At 36.4% G+C, this 22,263-nt stretch overlaps 1 protein-coding gene across 3 annotated transcripts in view; it reads left to right on the top strand.

Moving 5' to 3' along the window:
- The window catches only part of CDS1 (CDP-diacylglycerol synthase 1), a 66,971-nt gene extending 46,376 nt beyond the window's left edge, over positions 1-20,595 (top strand). For all 3 annotated transcript variants that reach the window (XM_017851641.1, XM_017851642.1, XM_017851643.1), the window contains exons 6-13: positions 2,461-2,519; positions 4,469-4,551; positions 5,881-5,968; positions 9,397-9,465; positions 11,289-11,441; positions 13,462-13,581; positions 15,641-15,744; positions 19,045-20,595. In XM_017851641.1, the coding sequence (XP_017707130.1) occupies positions 2,461-2,519; positions 4,469-4,551; positions 5,881-5,968; positions 9,397-9,465; positions 11,289-11,441; positions 13,462-13,581; positions 15,641-15,744; positions 19,045-19,174 (806 nt within the window). In that variant the 3' untranslated portion in view covers positions 19,175-20,595. The remainder of the gene's footprint in view (positions 1-2,460; positions 2,520-4,468; positions 4,552-5,880; positions 5,969-9,396; positions 9,466-11,288; positions 11,442-13,461; positions 13,582-15,640; positions 15,745-19,044) is intronic.
- Positions 20,596-22,263: the final 1,668 nt, after the last annotated feature.

The following is a 22,263-nucleotide window of genomic DNA, read 5'->3' as shown; positions in this document are numbered from 1 at the left end:
AATATTCTGGGAAAAAAAAAGCAACACAATGGATAATTGTGTCTTTACTGAACATGTGTAGACTTGTTTCTTGTCATCATTCCCTGAAAAATACAGTCTAACAACTATTTATATAGAATTTACATTGTATTAGGAATTATAAGTAATATAGAAATGATTTAAGATACACAGGAGGATGTAAGTAGGTTAGATGCAAATACTATAGCATTTTATAGAAGGGACTTGAGCATCCATGGATTTTTGTCCTTTGGGGATCCTGCAGCCAATCACCCAGAGATAATGAGAGATGACTATAGTTAGCCTTAGCTATGCTAGGAAAACACTGTATACCTCCCCCTTCCTCCAAGTCAGAGAACTGTATTATCTTAGTGTATCTAGGAGTCACACAATTCTATCACTTAGGCGAAACTGGATCAGGTAAACGTGAGTTGCCAGAGTTGTCCTGGATAAAATGTCCATTAAGAAAATGTTAAGTGATTCTACCAGTAATTGTGTTTGAAGAAATGTAAATAAGGGTGAATGGTGTTATAATTTCAAGAAAGAGAAAATCATATATTTTGGAGTAGTATTTGTGAATAGATAATTTATAGTTAATGATATTGGGAAGTTCCCAAGGCTGTGCTGGGAGAGTCAAGGGGTCTGTTTGGACAGAAAACACTGTTTCTGTCTTGTGTCTCTGCTTTGCCCTTACCCATTGGCCTTTGAACCGAGTCCAGTCCACGTTCACCTTTAATTATAGATCAGTGGCACAAAATAGCATAGAAGTCATTACTTGAGCTTCAAGATAAGTTTATCTGCTGTGGAAGAACAACTCAAAAGCAGGAATTTTTAAAGGAATCTTTTATACAATTGGCAGTTTTGATGCCATTAATTTCATGTTTTAGTATCTCTCTCTCTCATTCTTTCCCTCTTTCCTTCTTTCTGTCAATAAAGTGACATATTAGCTTTCATTTGTGCCTCCACTCAGAAAATGTGTCCATATTGCTTGTGCAGGCCAGTTAGTTGGATTACCTCATAGATGACAAATAGGAAGTGAGATAGGATTGGGCTCAGTATTCGTTCTCTTCATTTTGTCATGGTCCTTTCTGCTTTGACATTTCAAATTGATCATCGAAAGTAGCGAAAGGCAGCTGCTGTTGGATTCTTTGCTTGGTAAGAGTAGTAGTACCCTTGTTTACTCTACTGGTAGAATTGCCTTGGTAAGTATAACTTGGATGTACAAAGTCTAGTATTTATTTTATGTAGAATTGATCAACTGAAAATTCAGTTTCTCTCTTGGAGAACTCACTCTTTAAAGATACTGCAGAGGCTGGGTACAGTGGCTCACACCTGTAATCTTGATACTTTGGGAGGCCAAGGTGGGAGGATCACTTGAGGCCAGGAGTTCAAGGCTGCAGTGAGCTGTGGTTGTGCCATTGCACTCCAGGCTGGGCCACAAAGCGATACCTTGACTCAAAAAAGAAAAAAAGAGATGTTGCAAAATAGAATGCATACGTAGCCGTTTACCTGAAATTAAATTTGGTTTATGTATTTTTTGATATCCACCTCTGTAAAGTAAACCTATCTTTAGAAGTTTACTGGTATTTTTGGCAAGAAGTGATTCATATTGCCTCCCATTATTTTAGTGTGTGATTATTAGATTTCACTTAATTGGTTAGAATTTAATAAATTTTCATTGTAATAAATTTGTAAAATGTAAACATAAATACAAATACTGTTTGTAAATCTTTACATTATTAAGAATATTACATTTTACTATAATTATTGTATGCTTTTGAGAACTTGCAGATTGCTCTTAACCTGAATTTTGCTGATTTTGGTTTATGGAACCACGTGACTCTTAGGGGTCAATAGTATTTGAGTGTTTATTTTCTAGTCCCGTGATCTTCAGTAAATTAATAAAGCCTTTTTTGCATTTTTCCTCATTTGTAAAATGGAGCTAATAATGAGTATGTTATAGGGATTTTGAAAGGATTGATAATAAAGGATTATCATTAATGATTAAATGCTTAGATAAGAGCCCAGAAATAGTAAGCATTCAACAGACATCAGCTGCTATAATAGTTGTTATTCATTTTTCTATTATGTAGAGATTGAAAACATTCTGTACATACACTTGATGCATTGTTATAGCAAATAAATACTATTTAATTTAAATTTAAGATCTGTTTTCCATGCCCACATATTAACAAGGGACTAATTAATTAAATTAAAGCAGAGGATGTTTATTGTGAATTTGTGCCACAGAATATATATTAGGCACTTTGGAGAGTACAAGATTGTTTCCCTCAAGAAACTTACTTAAAATGCTTAATATAAGATAGTAGGAGAGATGGCATCTGAGTAAGTGGCTAAAATGTGCGTAGCTGTGATATAGGACATTGGTTTATTTGAGCTCAGGGAATCTTAACCCTTTGTACCAAATTGTACTGCGAGCACGTGTTTTTTGTTCTTGAACAGGTTTCTGCATGTTTGTACTGAGTTTGGTGAAGAAACATTATCGTCTGCAGTTTTATATGGTGTGTATTAACTATTATTCCTTAGTCCTTATCTGTGATAAAAACCCTTAACTTTTTTTTTCTGTAGTGAGAAGATACAGTCTAATCTACTAGCTGTTGTTTTGCATGAATGTGAGGGATGTTTGGATTTCAGATGACCATTAAATGTAAACTATTAAAGTTGAGAAGTTTGTGAGGATTTTAAAATTTTAACTGTTTTCAAAGTTTACTGAAAACTTTTTCTTTGAATATTTTCAAATGGTGTAAAATTAAAGTTTTTGGGTTCCTTAAATACGTAGAAATTTGAAGAATTTCTTACTCCTGGACAGTTACTAAGTCTGGGAAGCATCTATCATATTGTTCTATGAAAGTAACTATGTTTACTTGCGCTTGGCGTGAGCATAAAAGCAGCAGAGCATGTATGATCTTGGTGGTCATGGTTAGTCATAGAATTTTGTACTTCTTTTTGGCATAAGATATTTTGTTCAGTGTACCAAAGCCTGTCTTAAGAAATGTATCACTTTACATATGAACTTTTCTTATTTTCTTAAACTGTAGCTAGTAACACTGTGCAGTGTAGTATTCAGATCTGTAAATTCATGTAATAGTGAGGCTTATTTTGGACTTGGAATATATTTTCTGTTCTTTATGCTTAGCTTTTCTCCATTAAGACATTCTGCTGAACATAATTGCTGGGAAATTGTGTTTCTTATAGTTCTTATTTCAGGGGATCTGAGCATGAAGAGTAAAATTCTGAGTGAATTCTATGTAGAAACAAGACAAGTAAAAGTAATAGACTATCCAGTGAAAATATAAATGGCATCTGTTGGAAAAAAATTAATTATACATTTTTAAGCAATCAGGGTAAAAGAGAATTGGATCTTTTAAGCAGATAAAAATTGAATAAAATAAAGCAACCAATATAATATGGTTGCTTAAATGGGAAACAGGTTTATTAAGAATAAATCAAAAGGCCAAGCACCGATGGCTCATGCCTGTAATCCCAACACTTTGGGAGATGCCTTGAGCCCAGGAGTTTGAGACCAGTCTGGGCAACATGGCAAAACCCCATTTCTACAAAAAATATGAAAATCAGACGGGCATGGTGGCACGCACCTGTAGTCCCAGCTACTGGGGAGGCTGAGGCAGGAGGATCACTTGAACCTGGGAGGTCAAGGCTGCAGTGAGCTGTGATCACACCACTGCACACCAGCCTGGGTGACAGAGTGAGACCCTGTCTCAAGGGCGGGGGTCCGGGGAGAATAAATCAAACTCTTAAGAATTTTTAAAAAGACTAATACATGGAAACCCTGGCTGCTTTTGTTTATATTCTACCCATATTGATTGATTACGTTAAAAGTGGCCATCTTTCAGGCTAGATAGAATTGGTAAAACACAAAGGTCTTTAAAAATTTGAAATTGAATACTGTCATTGAACAGACCTGTCGCGATCACCCTTCAAGTATGAAAGGTAGAGTTTAAGGGCAGTTGAACCCTGCTGGTTTGAACAATTTGAAGTTGGAAATAACTCTTTATGGGAAAAAGTTACCATAATAAACTCTGAAAGAAAAGGAATTTTTAGCAGTTTTTTATAACCACAGAATGCAGCCAGAGTAAAATGCTCCCCTTTAAATCTAAAACAACAGAAATCTCTCATTATCACTTAAATCTAATGATTCAAGATAATAGTTTATGTTTTATATGTTTTAAAATTTTAGTACTATACCTATTATTAGAATTCTATTTGTGTGTAAATTAAGGTTACTTTGTTAAATGTTTTCATTATTTTAAGGTTCCAGTAGGCAACAAAAGGAACATAATTTACTAACGGTGTTTATTTTATATGACTCTAACGTATGCATTTTGACCAAAAGTCATGGTAGAAATTTGTGTTTCAAAATCGCTGTTGCTTCTTCAGCTGCACTGATCAGTTATGTTCACTAATTTTTGTATTGTTGGGCTATTAACAGTTCGCATGGACTCATGTCACTTTACTGATAACTGTCACTCAGTCACACCTTGTCATCCAAAATCTGTTTGAAGGCATGATATGGTAAGGCAACAGAATTATGCTGCTTTATAATTAGGTCTTAGCACTTTTATAGCTCTTTAACATTGGACAATGTCTTGCAGATTTCTACTCAAATACGCTGTTTGTTGTTCCTATTCCATTAAACTATCTTACTGAGTTTTGCTTACTATTTGACATCTAAAGACAAAATGCTTCATTAACAACTGGATACCATTCTTATTCAGGTTCCAAATATAGGAAGTTCCCATAAAAGACCCAAACAATTAATTACATTTTCAGGTGTTAATAAATCCTAATGTGACTTTTCACAAAAGATAGACTTTAAATATAATATTTATTAAGATATTATTTACATAGAATGCCAAAAAATATAAAACTTTGCCTGTTAGTAACTAATGTGAAGAAATGCATGTTTTTCTAGGTGAAAGGTAGGTAGATTTTCTCCTTTGCTCCTATGTAGGAGTGGGTTTCCAGATTGTAGAAGTTAATTGCTCTATGGCAGTGGCTTGCATATTCAGAATGCATTTTGTTAGGTAAAATCATAAAACTTATTACTTAAAATTAGTTGGAATGGAGAAAAGCTTAAGATTTAGAAAAGTGACCAAATTTTCCTACACTCATTTTATACTCATTAATTAAAATCTTTTACAGTTGATGGGGTTTGTCAAGATAAATTGTATTCCCTTGACAGCTTTATGCCTTTTTACCAAGGATGTGGGTGTGTCTGTGTGTGTGTGTGTCTCTGTGTGTATATGTGTGTGTGTAAGTAATTGGAATCATTTTAAGATTGTCTTTAATGTATTGTGCAGACTTTTCATTGATGGGGCAGTTACTGAAGTAAGTAGGTTCTGTACATTCAGTAGGGTTTACTGAAATCATAAGCTAAGATATAATTTAAAATAATTGAGAATATGTATTAAGAACTCGATATAAATTTATCAGGTTATGCTCTGTCTAAAGAAATGACTCATTTTCATATTAAAAGGCTGGTTTTCTTAAGATTAGCTTTCAACCTGCCTTTTATTTTTTATTATAACATATTCCTCATAAAACTAAAATGAAAACATCCATAACTGTAGAAATCAATAATTTAATATTTTCCTTAGCAGTATTTTCCTAGTGTGTTAGTTTATTTTTAGATTTTGCTCTGTTTAAATTGGTAAGTAGGCAAATTTGGTTGATAGTTATCATTTCTACTGTTTCGGCAAGTGTTATGTTCTGGCTAGGCTGCAGTGCAATCCAAAGGGTTATTCTGATAACTCATTATGAATCATAATCTGTGCGAATATTTGCCACTTACTCACGTGAACTTTTTCCTGCTGACTTTTTTTTTTTTTTTAAAAAAAACAGGTTCCTTGTTCCAATATCAAGTGTTATCTGCAATGACATAACTGCTTACCTTTTTGGATTTTTTTTTGGGAGAACTCCATTAATTAAGGTAATGGAAAAATTTTATAAGCAAGCCACTATATAACCTTAAAGATTAGCCACTGGAGGACATTTCCAACAACTTGTGCTGTTGTGCATCTTTTATTTCCGAGGTGCTTTGATTTTTCTTAGCTGCACGGTACAAAAGCAGCAAGCCATATTTCTCAGTACTTCCTTCTGGGTTCTTCATCGGTTCTTCTGTTGGCTCCTCAGTAAGGGCATGACTCCATCAGTTGTCCTTCCTTCCTTCTTTCCTTCTTTCCCTCCTTCCCTCCTTTCTGTCTTTCTTTTCTTGCTTCATGTGGCTTCTTTTCTTTTCAGGAGATGGGGCCTTGCTTTGCCACCCGGGCTGGAGTACAGTGGTGTTATCATGGTTCACTGAAGCTTCCACCTCCCAGGCTCTAGCAGTCCCCCCACCTCAGCCTCCCGGGTAGCTGGGGCTTCAGGTTGATGCCACCACACCCGGCTAATTTTTGTATTTTTTGTAGAGATAGAGTCTTGCCATGTTGTTCAGGCTTGTCTCAAACTCCTGGGCTCAAGCTGTCTGCCCATTCCAGCCTCCCAAAGTACTGGGATTAAAGGCCTGAGCCACCGCCCCTGGGCTCTGTGGTTTCTTTTTCTTGGCCATTGGTGCAGTTCTTCTTTATCTTCCTTCCCAGCAGGCCTATACACAAGCCTTTTCCTTGACTCTCCTCTCCCTTCAACCTGTAGCCTCACCTGTCCCCTCCTTTACCAAACTTTCTAAAAGAGATTATGTAATACCACCTTCACATCATATCCATTTGTGTGACTTTTTATATCCAAACTCATATCAAAAGAAGATTTTGGGGCCCTACAATAAAATACTAATAAAATACAAATAATAATGAAAGGGAAAGGAAAATACACATGAATAGGCCATGTTGTTTTGCAATGGAATTGGTTCTATTTATGGGCAATGGAGGTAAAGAAGGAAATGAACTAAATTATATCATTCTCATTTGGGAGAAGAAATAAACTAATTCTTCATGGAAATCATCATTTTCTAGAACTGATTTCTTCTAAAAGAGCTCTTACTTATTTTTATTTTTTGTTTTTATTTGTTTATGGAGACAGAGTCTCGCCCTGTCACCCAGGCTGGAGTGCAGTGGTGCAGTCTGGGTTCACTGCAACCTCTGCCTCCTGGGTTCAAGTGATTCTCCTGCCTCAGCCTCTCAAGTATCTGGGATTACAGGCGTCTGCCACTATGCCTGGCTAATTTTAGTATTTTTAGTAGAGACAGGGTTTCACCATGTTGGCCAGGCTGGTCTAGAACTCCTGACCTCGAGTGATCTGCCCACCTTGGCCTCCCAAAGGGCTGGGATTACAGGCAGGAGCCACCACACCTGGCCTAAAAGAGCGTTTCATGTTGGAGTTTCAGATAAGATTCACACAATTCACATTATTGGTCAAAGTTTTTAATAATGTTCTCACAGACATAATATTACTTGGCTGTTTTGATATTATATGAAGGCAGTTTTGGAAGGACTGAGACAATTGTTCAGATATAAAGCCTTCTGTTTGTTCAGAGTGGTATGAGGGTAGTTTTGCATTACCAGAGGAATTTGTGGACTGCCTGTTCTTCCAAAAACCTCTGTAAACTCTACCCCTCTTGGGGAGGAGCTCACAGAGAGCATCTGCTGAGAGCATCAGCACACAGAGAGCGCTGGGCTGAGCTGTATAAGGATACTGGTAAGCAAGCTATATATTTTTAAAACGTTTCTAAAGCTACTCCAGAGCACATGATTTATGTATTCAAGAGTTATACTCAGACTGAGAAGTTTTCGGCTTGGGAAGCTGTATTAGTTCATTCTCACACTGCTGTAAATAAATGCCTGAGCTTTAAGTGGCTCATGGTTCTGCAGGCTGTACAGGAAGCATGGCTGGGGAGGCCTCAGGAAACTTAAAATCTTGGTGGAAGGGGAAGCAGGCACATCTTACATGGTCAGAGCAGGAGGAAGACGGAGAGTGAGGAGGTGCCACAAACTTTTCGACAACCAGATATCATGAGAACTCATGGGACAGCAGTAGGGGAATGGTGCTTAACCATTAGAAACCGCTTCCCTGATCCAGTCACCTCCCACCAGGCCCCACCTCTGACAACTGAGGATTACAAGTTGACATGACATTTGGTTGGAGACACAGATCCAAACCATATCAGAAGCCTTCAAAAAGGCTGTTATAGCTGTGGAAGAATCTTAGCAACTAATTTTGAACACAGCCTTCTAGTGAATTTATCAGGCTGGATTAGTCATATAATATACTTAGATAATTGAACAATTAACCCCTAAATCTATATGATAGGCATCAATTTAATTTGATAAGCTATCTTTACAGTAATCAGCACTTTTGAATTTGAGTCTACTCCTACTGCATGGCAGTGATAGTGAATTACCCTAGGAGAAGATGTGTCTGTCCCTTCTCTGTGGCAGAATTATTATCAGATTTGTCAGGAAACCATTTCTGCCAACTGTTTTGGTTTGGGGCTTTATGAATATCAGGACAAGAAGTCTGTGAAGAGCTCCTATAGGTTAACCCATAACCCATTTTAATCTCCAGAGACTTCATTCTGCTATTTGGTTTCTGTCCCTCATTAATGACCTGATGACCAAATCCCCCCACGCATCTCTTTATCTCCACTGGGCAACAACTTTCACCTTCTACTCCTGAATCCTTTCCTTCTGCCCCGACACCACTAACTTCTAGATTTTTTCCAGATTTCTCTCCATGAATGGTCCATTGACTGGGCAGCAATAGCCTGAATCCAACACAAGCAGTATCTCTTCTTTGAAGTACATGTTCCTTTCTTCTTGGAGATGGACATAGGTTGTGAAAAAAGAAGGATATGTGAATACTTGAGCAAATACAGTATCTGGGGTTCTGGAGTATTTTGCCATATCAGAAGGAAGTCTGTGTTTATATAGCATATTAGGAATATGTGAAAATTGTATGTGCTAAAATGTCCATGTTTCGTTGTACTCATTCTATTTTTGGCCAATAGCGGGTCAATATTGACTGTGTGTACTTGGAACGAATATATCTCATTCTTATTCGAAGAACTTATACCAACTATTATTGGGTTTTATGTTAGCATACAAGTCATGGGACAGTTATTTTAGTATAGAGTTTATAGTCTTTTAAGAGACAAAACAAATTTAGGCCATTTAACATGAACAAACACATATTCACAGCGTCAAATATTTGAGGGTCTACTGTATGTTTAAATATTATTAGAGAGATTTTCAGTAGTAAATCAAGATCAGAGAAAAGGAAAAGGGTTTTAAACTATTCCAATAAGAGAAAAAGTAAGAAGAGATGTACAAGTTATTGAGGAAACTCCTTGAACAGAGTTTGTATGTATATATAATGTGAGTTTTGTGAGTGCAGTAATGCTTTTTAATTTTATTTGCCCTTTTTTAGTTGTCTCCTAAAAAGACGTGGGAAGGATTCATTGGTGGTTTCTTTTCCACAGTTGTGTTTGGATTCATTGTGAGTATTACTAAGATTTTTATTTTATATACATTTTGAAATATGATACCAAGCTTATTAGTCTATTTTAAACCTAGAAAAATTAAACCACAAAATGCTAATAATGTATTTATTGAAACCTACTAAAAAGAACCAGTTCTGTACCTCAGTAGCCCTTATCCTGGCTACATATAGAATCACCTGAGAAGCTTAAACAAAATCTATGTCTCAATCTTATCCCAGGCCAATTAACACCCCCAGATAATTCTAATGGCCATCCATGCTGTTGTGCTATTGTGTTTGGTAGTTTCTAACAGCTCTTCTGCCTTAAGTGGGGCACAAGTACTGGGACAGGTGGTGGCCTTGAGTAATAGCAGAGTATGCAAATACTATTGAAAAGCTCTGCCTTCTTAAACACATGGTGGCCACTTGGCTCAGTGGGTGGTTACACTTGTGGGCCCAACATGCAGAAACAGTCTGTTAACTATAAATTATTAATGTTCGCTTTTAGTGTGTTAAATAGCTATTGTTCATGTTTTACAAATTAGTTTACAGTTATAGGATTTAGATTTTTATTAAAAGATGTCCAGTGAGAATGAGAGTGTAGTACCATAGCTGGATATAAGATAAATATACAAAAAAGTACTGTCAGGAAGCTCAATTTTTCCTTATTTCTGACAGCTGTAGTTACATTCTGTATCCAAATCTAGGGTACCTAGTAACAACATGAAGCATGGAGAGAGTGAATATACAAATAAATGGAAATATGCCATGATCCTGGATGGGGGAACCACCAGAATTCCTCCATTTAATTTATAAATTTAGTTCATTTGCAATGAAAATTTTAATAAAATGTGATAAAATTATTCCAATGTTTCTGTGGTAGAATATTGATGAGATAATAATTGACAGATAGAAGAATGCAAAAGGATCCAATCTCATCCAATGTGTTTGCATTATAAAGTGAGAATAATTAAACATTATGAAGTTAAATAGTGTAAGAATTTGTTATTATCAAAGACTAACTTGAAAATACCACAGGAATAGCCATATCATTGGAAGAAAAGTAGGAACTACCCCATAAGCATGTAAAGCATGCCAAAATAATGAGGAAGGAAATTTCACATCTATATGAAATTATATATACATAATATATAATATGTAATATATAATATATATTTTATATATATAATAAACTGGTTGTTTGGAAGCAAAATCAGTTTATATTCATTCCTAGTGTCTTGAATTTCTATTAAACATTCTCGAGCAGAATAACAGGGTGAATGGCTGCAAGAAAAAGAGAATAAGCTGTTGTCTAGCAATTTAAATTTATAACAGGATATTTTATTTTATGTCTCTTACTTCCAAGGCTGAGGACATCTAGTTTTAAAAATTGCAATGGTGTGGCCAGGGAAAGAATAATTAAGTCAAAGTTTTCTGGGCTGGCTAAGAACAGCGGTGTTTTTCACCTGTACTATTATGTACTATTTTCAATGTAATGTTGAATTACTGGTTAATTATTAACTGATTAAATTAATAGAAACTTTTGTGCAGTATACTTCAGTTCTTTATTCTCCTGTACCATATAATTGTGATTATGCAGAGATTACAGTCTTATTGATTACAAAAAAACTTTTTTTTCTAAAGGTCTTTTAAGTCTTTTACTAGGATAATTATGAGCATTTAACTTTGAAAATACATAGCAAAATATTAAGACAGAAATTCTGGCATTCTATCTCTGGCCCTTCTGATGTATACCTTAAAAGATACATATTTAGTCAGTGTGTCATGAACTTTTGCTTTGTTTTTTGTTTTGTTTTGTTTTGTTTTGTTTTGAACACCAGGCTGCCTATGTGTTATCCAAATACCAGTACTTTGTCTGCCCAGTGGAATACCGAAGTGATGTAAACTCCTTCGTGACGGAATGTGAGCCCTCAGAACTTTTCCAGCTTCAGACTTATTCCCTTCCACCCTTTCTAAAGGCCGTGTTGAGACAGGTAGAGTAAAAGTTCAAGATAAACATGGTTAGAGATCTTCCACTCTGAAGATTAAGCTTCTTTTATTATTTATTTATTTATTTATTTTATTTATTTCTTTTTTTGAGAAAGAATTTCCCTCTGTTGCCCAGGCTGGAGTATAGTGGCGTAATCTCAGCTTATTGCAACCTTTGCCTACCAGGCTCAAGCGATTCTTATGCCTCAGCCTCCTGAGTAGCTGGGATTACAGGCACTCACCACCACACCTGGTTAACTTTTGTATTTTAAGTAGAGACAGGTGTCGCCATGTTGGCCAATCTGGTCTCAAACTCCTGGCCTCAAGTGATCCGCCTGCTTAGCCTCCCAAGGTGCTGGGATTACAAGCGTGAGCCATTTGTGCGTGGCCTGAAGATTAAGCTTTCTTTAAAAGTGAGATTCAGATTTGTACAAGAAACTGACTTCTGTAGAATTTTTAATTCCTTGATATAGCAGTGGTTTTAGTGTTAGCTTAAATCAAATGGATGAGAACGAGTTACAAATCAAATGGGTCCAATGGTTTTGAATGTGTTTCTCATATCACTGACATCAATTGACTCAATTTAAAACATAAAATTCACCAGTTTACCGAGTCCATGATTTTTAGAGGATATTTATTATTGATAGAAAGTTGCTGCTTCTACAAATCAGTTTTCCTTCCAAGAAGCCACACAGTGCTTTCATTTAAAGGTATCTTGGAGGCCTTGCACTGGGGGATGTTGACATGCTCTCTAGTAGAACCCTCCTGATCTGTGTCATCAGGTCTGGTGAGTGGCTGGTTAAAGTGAAGAATCAAATAATAGCATGTGTGTCTGTATCTTCGTGTCCACACATGTACACGTTTGTAAAGTAAAATCCATAATTTTTGAGAAGCAACTTAACAAATTATTTCTCTCTGAGTGCTCAGTACATGGTTTCCAAGAACTTTTTCAGTGTCCAAGCCATCTGTTACTTGTTATAAAACTTTTTATACTGCTGGTGTTTGATTAGGAGCAAGGCTATTGCTTTGAGAACAGGTCAAAAAATTGATGTCTCCACCGGGCACAGTGGCGTACTCCTGTAATACCAGCACTTTGGGAGGCCAAGGCAGGTGGATCTCCTGAGATCAGGAGTTCCAGACCAGCCTGACCAAAAGGTGAAACCTCATCTCTACTAAACATAAAAAATTAGGCAGGCATGGTGGCATACACCTGTAATTCCAGTTACTTGAGAAGCTGAGGCAGGAAAATCACTTGGACCTGGGAGGCAGATGTTGCAGTGAGCTGAGATTGCACCATTGCACTCCAGCCTGGGCAACAAGAGCAAAACTCCACTTCAAAAAAAAAAAAAAAAAAAAAATTGGTGTCCAAAAATTTTTTTTCAACCACACCCATTTCACACTGTCTATAAGTTGTAGTTTCAGATTATTTAAAAAGGAGGAAGAACTACAAATTTGCAAAATAATTTGACTACAAAATTCTTCTTATGATTGTCTCCCCAAATCTTTAGTGATTGTCTCACTGATGCTCATTTTGATAATCTTCCTTAAGCAACTTATTTTTGTGTTTTTCCACAGTATTCATCATAGTTTTAGAGAAAAGTCCAACTTTTCCCTTATTTTATCATATAAAATTAAAGTGAAATAAAATACAGTATTAAATTATATAATTACAGAAATAAAACATTACTAGTTTAAAAAAATATGGAAAATAACACAGCTGATTCTTGGTGAGAAGTAAAGTTCCTAGACAACCTGGAAGGTAGACTACCAAGCTGCAAGATTTCAGTGTGCCAGTTGCCTCTCATTATGCTTACAGAGAGAAGGGAAAGTGCTGGCTAAGTAGAGGATGGTACAGAAGGCTTACAATAGACTTTTCTTCCATGATCCTTAAAGTTTGAAAAATTAACAAAAATGTGGTATGTGCTTTGACTTACTATTTTTACAATGGTTCTTAGATCAGGTGGCATGTTCAAATACAATTTCAATGAAATTAGCCCCTCTCCTCCCCTTCTTTTCTCTCTTTAGGAAAGAGTGAGCTTGTACCCTTTCCAGATCCACAGCATTGCTCTGTCAACCTTTGCATCTTTAATTGGCCCATTTGGAGGCTTCTTTGCCAGTGGATTCAAAAGAGCCTTCAAAATCAAGGTGTGTGTTTAGATTCTGTGTTATATTATTAGAGAATTTAATTAGAGAATGTAACCTAGTTGAAATTTGGTTAGCTCATGATCTACATTAAGCCCCTAGGCAACAATTTTGTATCCTGTTTGTTTCGACCTCACAGAAATGCTGCCACGCTGATCTGAATGTATTCTTTCTTGTTAGGTTTGTGATACCATGTTAATAGATTTTAAGTGTCATGTCACTTTCCTTTATAGAAATGGCATGTGTCCTTTAGTGTTGGAATAGACCCAGAATCTTGGTCTTTCAAGTGCTCACCCAAGAATCCAGCCATGAATCGTCTGAAGTTTAGTGTTTTACTACAGTCTCACTTGAAGGGACGCACAGAAGAACCTTTGGCTATGTAACCATCCATTCTGCTAAGTCAGGTGTCATCACACTCTTTCTGTAAAGGGCAAACAATAAGTTTATTAGGATGTGCAGACCATATATTCTATCACAGCTTCTCAACCCTGAACCCTGCTGGTGCAGTCAGAAAGCCCCCCATGGATAATATGTCAATGAATGGGCATGGCTGCGTTTAATGCAACTTTATTTATAAAAATAGGTCGTGGCCTGGATCTGATCTATGGGACATGCTTTTCTGACCCCTGTTCCAGATACCTAAAATTATCCCTGTGTATTAGGTTAGATCATCATAAAGTGACATGTTATCTCAGCAGTTTTATCTCAGCCTCCCTCACATGGCTGAAGCACCATCTGGGATTAGAGAGTGGCTATGGAAGGTGGGGTGGTCAGGGAAAGCCTTTCTGAGGAGGTGGCACTTAAGCAGAGATTTGAGAAAAGAAGTCCTGCAGAGAAAACTAAGAGTTCCAGAGCGTACAGAGGAGTGGAGGAGGTTAGCCTGTTTGAAGGTGAGCAAGAACAGTGTGGCTGTGGTTGAGAGTAGGAGATGAGACCACAGAGTTTGGTGGGGCCAGATCACACGTGGCCTACAGGTCAGGGAATGAGTGAACTCAGCGAGCGTTTGCCAGTGGGAAGCTACTGTGTAAGGTGCAATGCAGTATACAAAAACATACAAGATGTTGTTCCTATTCTAAAGATGCTCACCTCCTGCTAGGGAAGAGAATACACATCCCCAGAGAACTACAGCAACAGCTGTGCAGGATGAGTATCTTGCAAAGGCTGTAACAGCAAAGTGGCATTGGGTTAGTGTGGCTCTCTTGTGCTTTGACTAGTAAGGAAGAGAAGGAGGGAAATGGGTTGGCAAAATTAACCAAAGACTTTTCAGTAATTGTTTTAAAAGAAAATGTTATATTCAGAATGATATTTTCTTTAATGGTCTCCAATCCAAGGTTTTTTGTTAAATGGTGAGACTTTTTTTGCATGTTGGAAACCAAGCAGCTATTGCTGTTGTAGTTTAGATATTTTTAGGGTGCCCGAGTGAACTAGAAGAGCAGTTAGTCATGTCTGTTTCCCAGGCACCCAGATATGTGAACCTACCTGTACAGGGGCAATTTGCAGAGGCTTACTACCCATTCCCTCAGGGCGGCCATTTAATGGACTAATGCATCCCAGATGGGCTCACTGTAATTTTATTTTTTACTCTAACACTTAAAAAAAGAAGAAGAAATATTTATCATAGTAGTAAAATGTTTATTTCAGAGTAAGAACTATTGGGATAAACAAGTTAGAACCAGTTGTACATCTTTTAACAACACTAAAATAGCTCCCCAAACAGCTTATGGTTAAAAGAAAGCTAGGCTATAACAAAATTAGATTAGTAATAGCTAATAGAATTTTATTTAGAAAAAGTTTTATTAACAAAAGTAAGTGCTAGATTTAATTAATGTTTAATGAATGAATGCTGTGGGTCAATTCAGAAATCATTCTAAAAGAAGCATGTATTTGGAAGTCATGGTTTTAATCTGCTGGATGTGTTCTAATAAGTTTTTATTTAGTGAAAAAAATCCAATAGTAATGTATTTTCGTTAGAGTGAGTCCATGATGCCAAAGAGACACAGATAGGAATTTTGTAGCAGGTGATTTTTTGAAAATTTGCTAATATATTTGTTTGTTTCTAAAGGATTTTGCAAATACCATTCCTGGACATGGTGGGATAATGGACAGATTTGATTGTCAGTATTTGATGGCAACTTTTGTACATGTGTACATCACAAGTTTTATAAGGTACTTTTACATTTAACACATTTTTTAGATGATTTCTTTGAGTTCTCATTTCCATCAACATTAGTTTGAATAAGTTAATAACTTTTTCCATCAGTGGTAATCTACAATATTAAAGCAAGTGGTGGCCACTGGAATTAGAGTCTTGAGCAGGATGGTTAACTTGTAATCGTTTTACCTACACTTGAACAACTTAAAAAGAGATAGTATTTGTTATGGTCCTGGACCACGTTAAAGACCCAATTAATGTGGATGGTATGGGATTTGAAACTTAAGGAGATTTAATTTCTCAACTGTGGGCATTGCAATGATCATGAATACTAAAAGTTACAAAGGAAGACAATGAAATGCATCCAGTCTACCAATTATTACTTGAGTGCCTGCCATGTTGTAGAATGTTCTAGGGACAAATATGGCAGAGGACAAAACAAACCAAATCTCTGCCCCCATAGCTTCTTATTTGGAAGTTGAAAGAAGAATGGTGAGAAAGAGACAATAAACAATATAGTTTGTTAGATGGTTGTAAGTGTCACACAGAAAAATAAAGCAGGCCGAGGGGATCATGCTTTTGTGTGTAGGGGCTGGCTGGTGGGTGAGTGGATGAATATTGCCATTTTATAAAGGGTGGTTTATTCTTGTTATTAAACCTTAATGTTTTGGATCTGCCTTGAAATACTAACTTGGGTGTGAAGGCTTAACATCGACTGCATGTTAACTTTATTTTCTGTGGTCTCTACTGGGGGCCCAGAAGGCAGAACACTTATTAATAATAGTGCCTGAGCCATAGAAAACATGGATTTCCTTCATAGTACTTGGAAGGAAATTCATATTTAGTGATCCCTAAATACACATTTTAAATATGTACCACAGCAGTGTGAGAATTTTCATATTAACTATTTTTGAGAGACAGTCTTGATAGTTTATCAATTTCAATAATCTTTTCAAAAATATCAACTCCTGGCTTTGTTAATTTTCTCTATTGTAAATTTTTTACCTCATTGATTTCTCCTCTCATCTCATTCCTTTGCCTTTTTAAAATGTTCAATTTGCTGTTCTTTTTTTAATTCTGGAGATAAGCTTAGATTATTGATTTTTAGCCTTCTTGTCTAATTTATCCATTGACTGTGTGACTATTAAGTATCGCTTTATTCTCTTCCTACAAGTTGTGATATTTGTATTTTCATTATTTAGTTACATATGTTTTCTGATTTCCAGTATTATATCTTCTTTAACACATGGGTTATTTAGAAGCATATTCATTAGTTTTCAAACAAATGGAGATTTTCTCACTTTCCTCCCTTAATTCCACTGTGGTCGGAAAACATACTCTGTAGTTTATTTTATAATTTTTGCGATCTACTTTGTGATGCAGCATGTTATCTATTTTCTGGTATATGTTCCATGTGCAAAGGTGTATTCTGTAGTTTTGGGTTGTAGTTTTGTCTATGTCAGTTAGGTGAGGTTTAATTAAATCTTCTGTACTGATTTTTGTTTATTTGTTTTTGTGTTTGTTTGGTCTGCTTGTTGTATCACTTACTAACAGAGCTTTATTAAAGTCTCTCATTGTGATTGTAAATGTATCTATTTTTATTTGTAGTTCTACAAATTTTTGCTTTATATATTTTGAGGTTGCATTAGGTATATACAAATTTAGGATTATCATATCTCTCCATTGAATTGATCCTTTTGTCATTATATAATGTGTGTCTTTACTGCTTGCCTTAAAGTCTATTTTATTGAATATTAGAATAGCAATATCAGCTTTCTTTTGGTCAGTGTTTGCATGGTATTTCTTTGTCTCTCCTTTTATTTTTAACATTCCCTTTTCCTCGTATTTAATGTGTGTTTCTTTTTTCTAGTAAGCATATAGCTGATTTTTTTCCCTGTTTTATTTATAAGACAGTTGACAGTCTTTATCCTTTTAATTGGACTGTTTAACTTATTTGCATATTGTTTATTGATCTATTTGGGTATTGGTAATTAGTGGTTCAATCCTTAGAACTTTGTTTTCAGAATATGGCAGCTTTTTAGGGCATTAACTCATATGCTTTCTTTTCTTTTTTTTTTTTTTTTTTTTTTAAAAAATGCTGTTCTCTCAGTAGGGAGATGTCATGCTGAGCCATGTTGTCCACCATTTGAAAGCAGCTATTTAGACTGTTAGAAGACAGTGAGAGTGCCACGATGCAACTCGCTGGGAGCACCTGCTGACACAATTTTGCATTTAGCTGAACTTGCTAAAAGCAGCCTTCCTTTTCTCTGTGGGTCCCTTCTTGGGGTTTATGCTGTGAAGTTGCTGACTCTTTTAAAGAAATGAAATAAGATGAACAGCGTCCTGATCAGAGTGTGAAAGGCATATGGCCACAGTTTTTTGACAGATGAGTTGAGCCACATGCGTGAAGATGACCCATGGTGGGATGGCTCATCTGGGCTCTTGTGCAATTTGTTAAGTTGAAGATTTTCAGAGTAAATAGTTCCTCTGCTCATCCTCATTGTGGTAACACTAAATAGACATTTCTTTGTTGCTGGGATTTCTACTTCCTATAATTCTATGTGAACAATCTTTATTGTAAGTCATACATTTACCATCATAAATGTGTTTCTTAGAATTCTGTGCCATCCCTGTACATTACTTGTATGTTGCTTTTTCCCATTGAATTTTAAAGCAGATCTGCTTTTATTTTGTTTGTTTGTTTTTTTTTTTATTGGAGTTTACCTAGGACTGTCTTTGAACAAAGACCATGGCACCTGTATCACTGGTAAGGGGCTTCAGTGCTAGGCTCAGAACTTTTGTGTTCTGACTCTTTGAACATTCATAGCTCCTTGGAGATATTTTTCAACAAAGTACCTTTCATCATCTGAAGTTTCTTTGAAGTTAAAAATTTCAATTATATTTTCATGCCCTCTTTTTGGTTTGTCCTCTGTTCACCAGGCTCCTTTCCCTACCGAATAGTTTTTGTGTCTCATTCAGTCTCAAGATTTGCCATTTATCCCCACCTTTAACTTTGGTTGCCCTTTCAAGAACTTTTGTAGAACTTAGATCTGCACCCCTTCAGTTGCCTTATATATTGCTCTTGTGTTTTGTGTTTGTGCATTCTTTCTTCCTCTCTGCTGTATGCTTCTCAAAGCAGAATAGTTCTGGCTCTTTATCCCCTTGACACTAACATTGCACATTAAAGTGAACTGTTATCACTTTAACAACAGCTACTCTACACTGAAAGGAATGGTTTGCTTTAAATTGGGGGTATATGCTTCACTTATCCCTATTAAAATAACACAAACCTATCTTCTTTGCCTTATAATTAGGGGCCCAAATCCCAGCAAAGTGCTACAGCAGTTGTTGGTGCTTCAACCAGAACAGCAGTTAAATATATATAAAACCCTGAAGATTCATCTCATTGAGAAAGGAATCCTACAACCTGCCTTGAAGGTATAATTTGATCCAGAGAGGGAAGGACTGACAAGAAGGAATTCTTCAGAAAAACACTGACAGATGTTTTGTAAATTGTACAGAAAATAGTTAAAATGCAATAGATTGAAGTTTTGGAGATATGTGTCTCTCTGAAATTACTGTGAATATTTAACAAACACTTACTTGATCTATGTTATGAAATAAGTAGCAAATTGCCAGCAAAATGTCTTGTACCTTTTCTAAAGTGTATTTTCTGATGTGAACTTCCTTCCCCTTACTTGCTAGGTTTCATAATTTAAAGACTGGTATTTAAAAGAGTCAAACACTATAAAATGAGTAAGTTGAGGATGTTTTAAGATTGCACCTGGCAGTGTGCCTTTTTGCACAAATATTTACTTCTGCACTTGGAGCTGCTCTTAATTTTAGCAAAATGTTTTATGCAAGGCACAATAGGAAGTCAGTTCTCCTGCACTTCCTCCTCATGTAGTCTGGAGTACTTTCTAACGGGTTTAGTTGGATTTAAAAAAAAAAAGTTTGTCTGCTTTTCAAAGAAGTAACCATTTGCCAGGGGAAAACATTCTGCTTTTAGGTAGTTTCAAAATTCAGGGGAGGGAGCCTGAAATTTTTGCCATGATTGGTTTGTTAGAGCAGGCATCAAACTACTTCTGATAAAATTGTTTGGAAGATCACGACCTCGCAAAAACTTTTCAAGAGCAACAAGGAAGAATTCTGCTGTGAAGAACACAGTGTACGGATCCTCCACAGATTATTTCAACAGAGGACAGTAGCTCAGGAGGCAGCGTCAGACAGTGACCTGTGGCCTGGGCCATCTCTTGGTCATGTGTTTCACTTTTCCTTGTTGCCCTGTGAACTGGCTTCCATGGTTCTGTAGGGTAGGGAGTCGGGGTTGTGGCTGCAGCAGAGCAGGAGATGCTCGTCCGAGTGGGAGTGACCCGCCCCCGTGTCCCTGCTGCCTCACTCCTGGCTTCTAGTGCAGCTCTTTGTAGACTCACCTCGCAAGAAGGAAGATCTGCCTGGAGACCTGATCCCAGTCCAGCTTTTTGGTCATAGGTCATCTTTGTCCCGTTGCTCTTTTGCATCATGTCATAAAATTTGAGGATATCAGCTGATTATTTTTTCTTCCAAGAATGAAAATCAAGCAGAATTGATTCCTACAAGGAAAAAAAAGCACACGAATGCCAAACCTTTCCTTTGGTGGACTGGACACTAACCAGATGAGAGTAAATTTCTTATCCGTGGACGTATGTAAGCTACTGCTGCTGTGTGCTCTCCACAGCCATATTTATTGTATTAAACAGTCAGCACTAAACCTTCAACAGTTGCCCAGTGCTCCTAGTTAAATGTTCAGAGGGGAGAAATAGATATATTTTAAATAATGTTTTGCTAATGAAAATAGTAAATATTTTTGTTTAAATCAGCAAAAACTTTCCATTATTTTATATTTCCGTCTGACTACTATACCTAAAACAAAAGATTGCCGCTATACCCGGGTTCCACTGATGCAGTCAGCCAGCAGCCTCATCACATGCACACGAGATTAGACATAGGTGCACTCAGTACCAAGAGTGCATTTTATGGTCCAGCATACACTCCATTGATGCATCATCACTGCATGCGTTCAGCCAGTGTATCTCACACTGTCACAGTGTATCACACACTAAATTTATTAGATTTAGTAAATCTAAAACTGGTACTGGCAATGTTAGTAGAGGAGGCAGTGATCACATTTAAAATCAGGCCACCTACAAGTTTAATTTTCAACGTCTCATGTTTTTATTTGTCCCATTACAGCTTCAAATGTTGGTCATAAAAAAAAAATTTAAGCTACCAAAGTTTAAAGAATAAAATGAAAATTTTGTGATAAGAACGTACATTAAAAACTCAGTAGTTTGCATGAGTAAGAACTCCTTGAGATACACAGATTCCCCCCACATTTGTACTTAAAATAATTGGTGAGGCATTGAGATACAGAGTTATAAGGAAGCATTACTGAATATGTGTGTTATAAAATCAATATTATAAACAAAATATGGAGCTAGAAATATTTGGGATCACAATAATAGCTTTTCACAAATATACTTTTAGAGTTGAATGTACGTTATCCTATATGTAAAAAAGCAAATTCTTAATTTTAACGGAGCTCTCGATTGACCTTTTCAGCATACTTTTATAGCATGTATATTAAAATAGAATATATTTTAGCAAAAGATTGCCATAAAACTCTGACTTGGCTCATTTTGATATTTGCACTGTGAAGAGGGCTTAAATTCCAATGTAGCAATATGCTGGTAGAAAAATGAAAAACTAGGAAGTTCTTTCACAATAATGCCTAATTGTTCCAAATCTGCTATATTTGGAGGTGCTCTACTGGTACTTCCTGCTTGACTCTCTGACCTGTGGGATGCACATTCTTCCTCAACGATTTTTCCTTTTGGTGGTGACGTATGTTCACTATCTGACAGTAAAAGACCATACACACCCCTCTTTTTAAAAGTATAGTATCTCTTCCTTTTCACTTTGATTTGAACAAAGATAGTGTCACCTTGTTCCATGAAAAAGAAAAAACATAAACAATGTATATTTAGGGTATATGGGTGATAGCTTATGATATGTGTCAATCAGTTCTCTGAATCTTTTACTGAAACTGAGATAGGAAAATAAAACTGAAACAAATCATATTCGACTTTGTTGTGCCATTTTCTCATTGGAGAAGAAATATTCAACCAGTGTTTACAGAATAATGACGGATGTATGTAAGTATTGTATCATGTCTATTCCATCACCAGCACCTACAGTGACATCTTCAGGGCTGGGATAAAATAAGTTCTGGTGATTACCAAACATCTGTATTTGTTGAGAGGCAGTGTCCTCTAAATACAAAGAGTATTGAACTTTTATAGTATTAGCACAGTTTGTAATTACACATGTATTTTTGTGAATCTCTGAATAATGTGTGCCCCTTACTAGAGCTTTAAGCTATACAGAGGCCAGATGAAGTCTGTTTGGGTTGGCCACTGCATACCCAGTGTCTGGCATGATGCCTGCTCTCTGTAGGCTCTCCAGCTTCTGAAATGCACAAGCTTGGAGCTTGG

The sequence above is a fragment of the Rhinopithecus bieti genome, unplaced genomic scaffold (assembly GCF_001698545.2).
Source record: "Rhinopithecus bieti isolate Rb0 unplaced genomic scaffold, ASM169854v2 scaffold_33935, whole genome shotgun sequence".
NCBI classification, from domain to species: domain Eukaryota; kingdom Metazoa; phylum Chordata; class Mammalia; order Primates; family Cercopithecidae; genus Rhinopithecus; species Rhinopithecus bieti.
The sequence above is the reverse complement of the archived record's forward strand: the minus strand, read 5'-3'. Positions and strand labels throughout refer to the sequence as shown.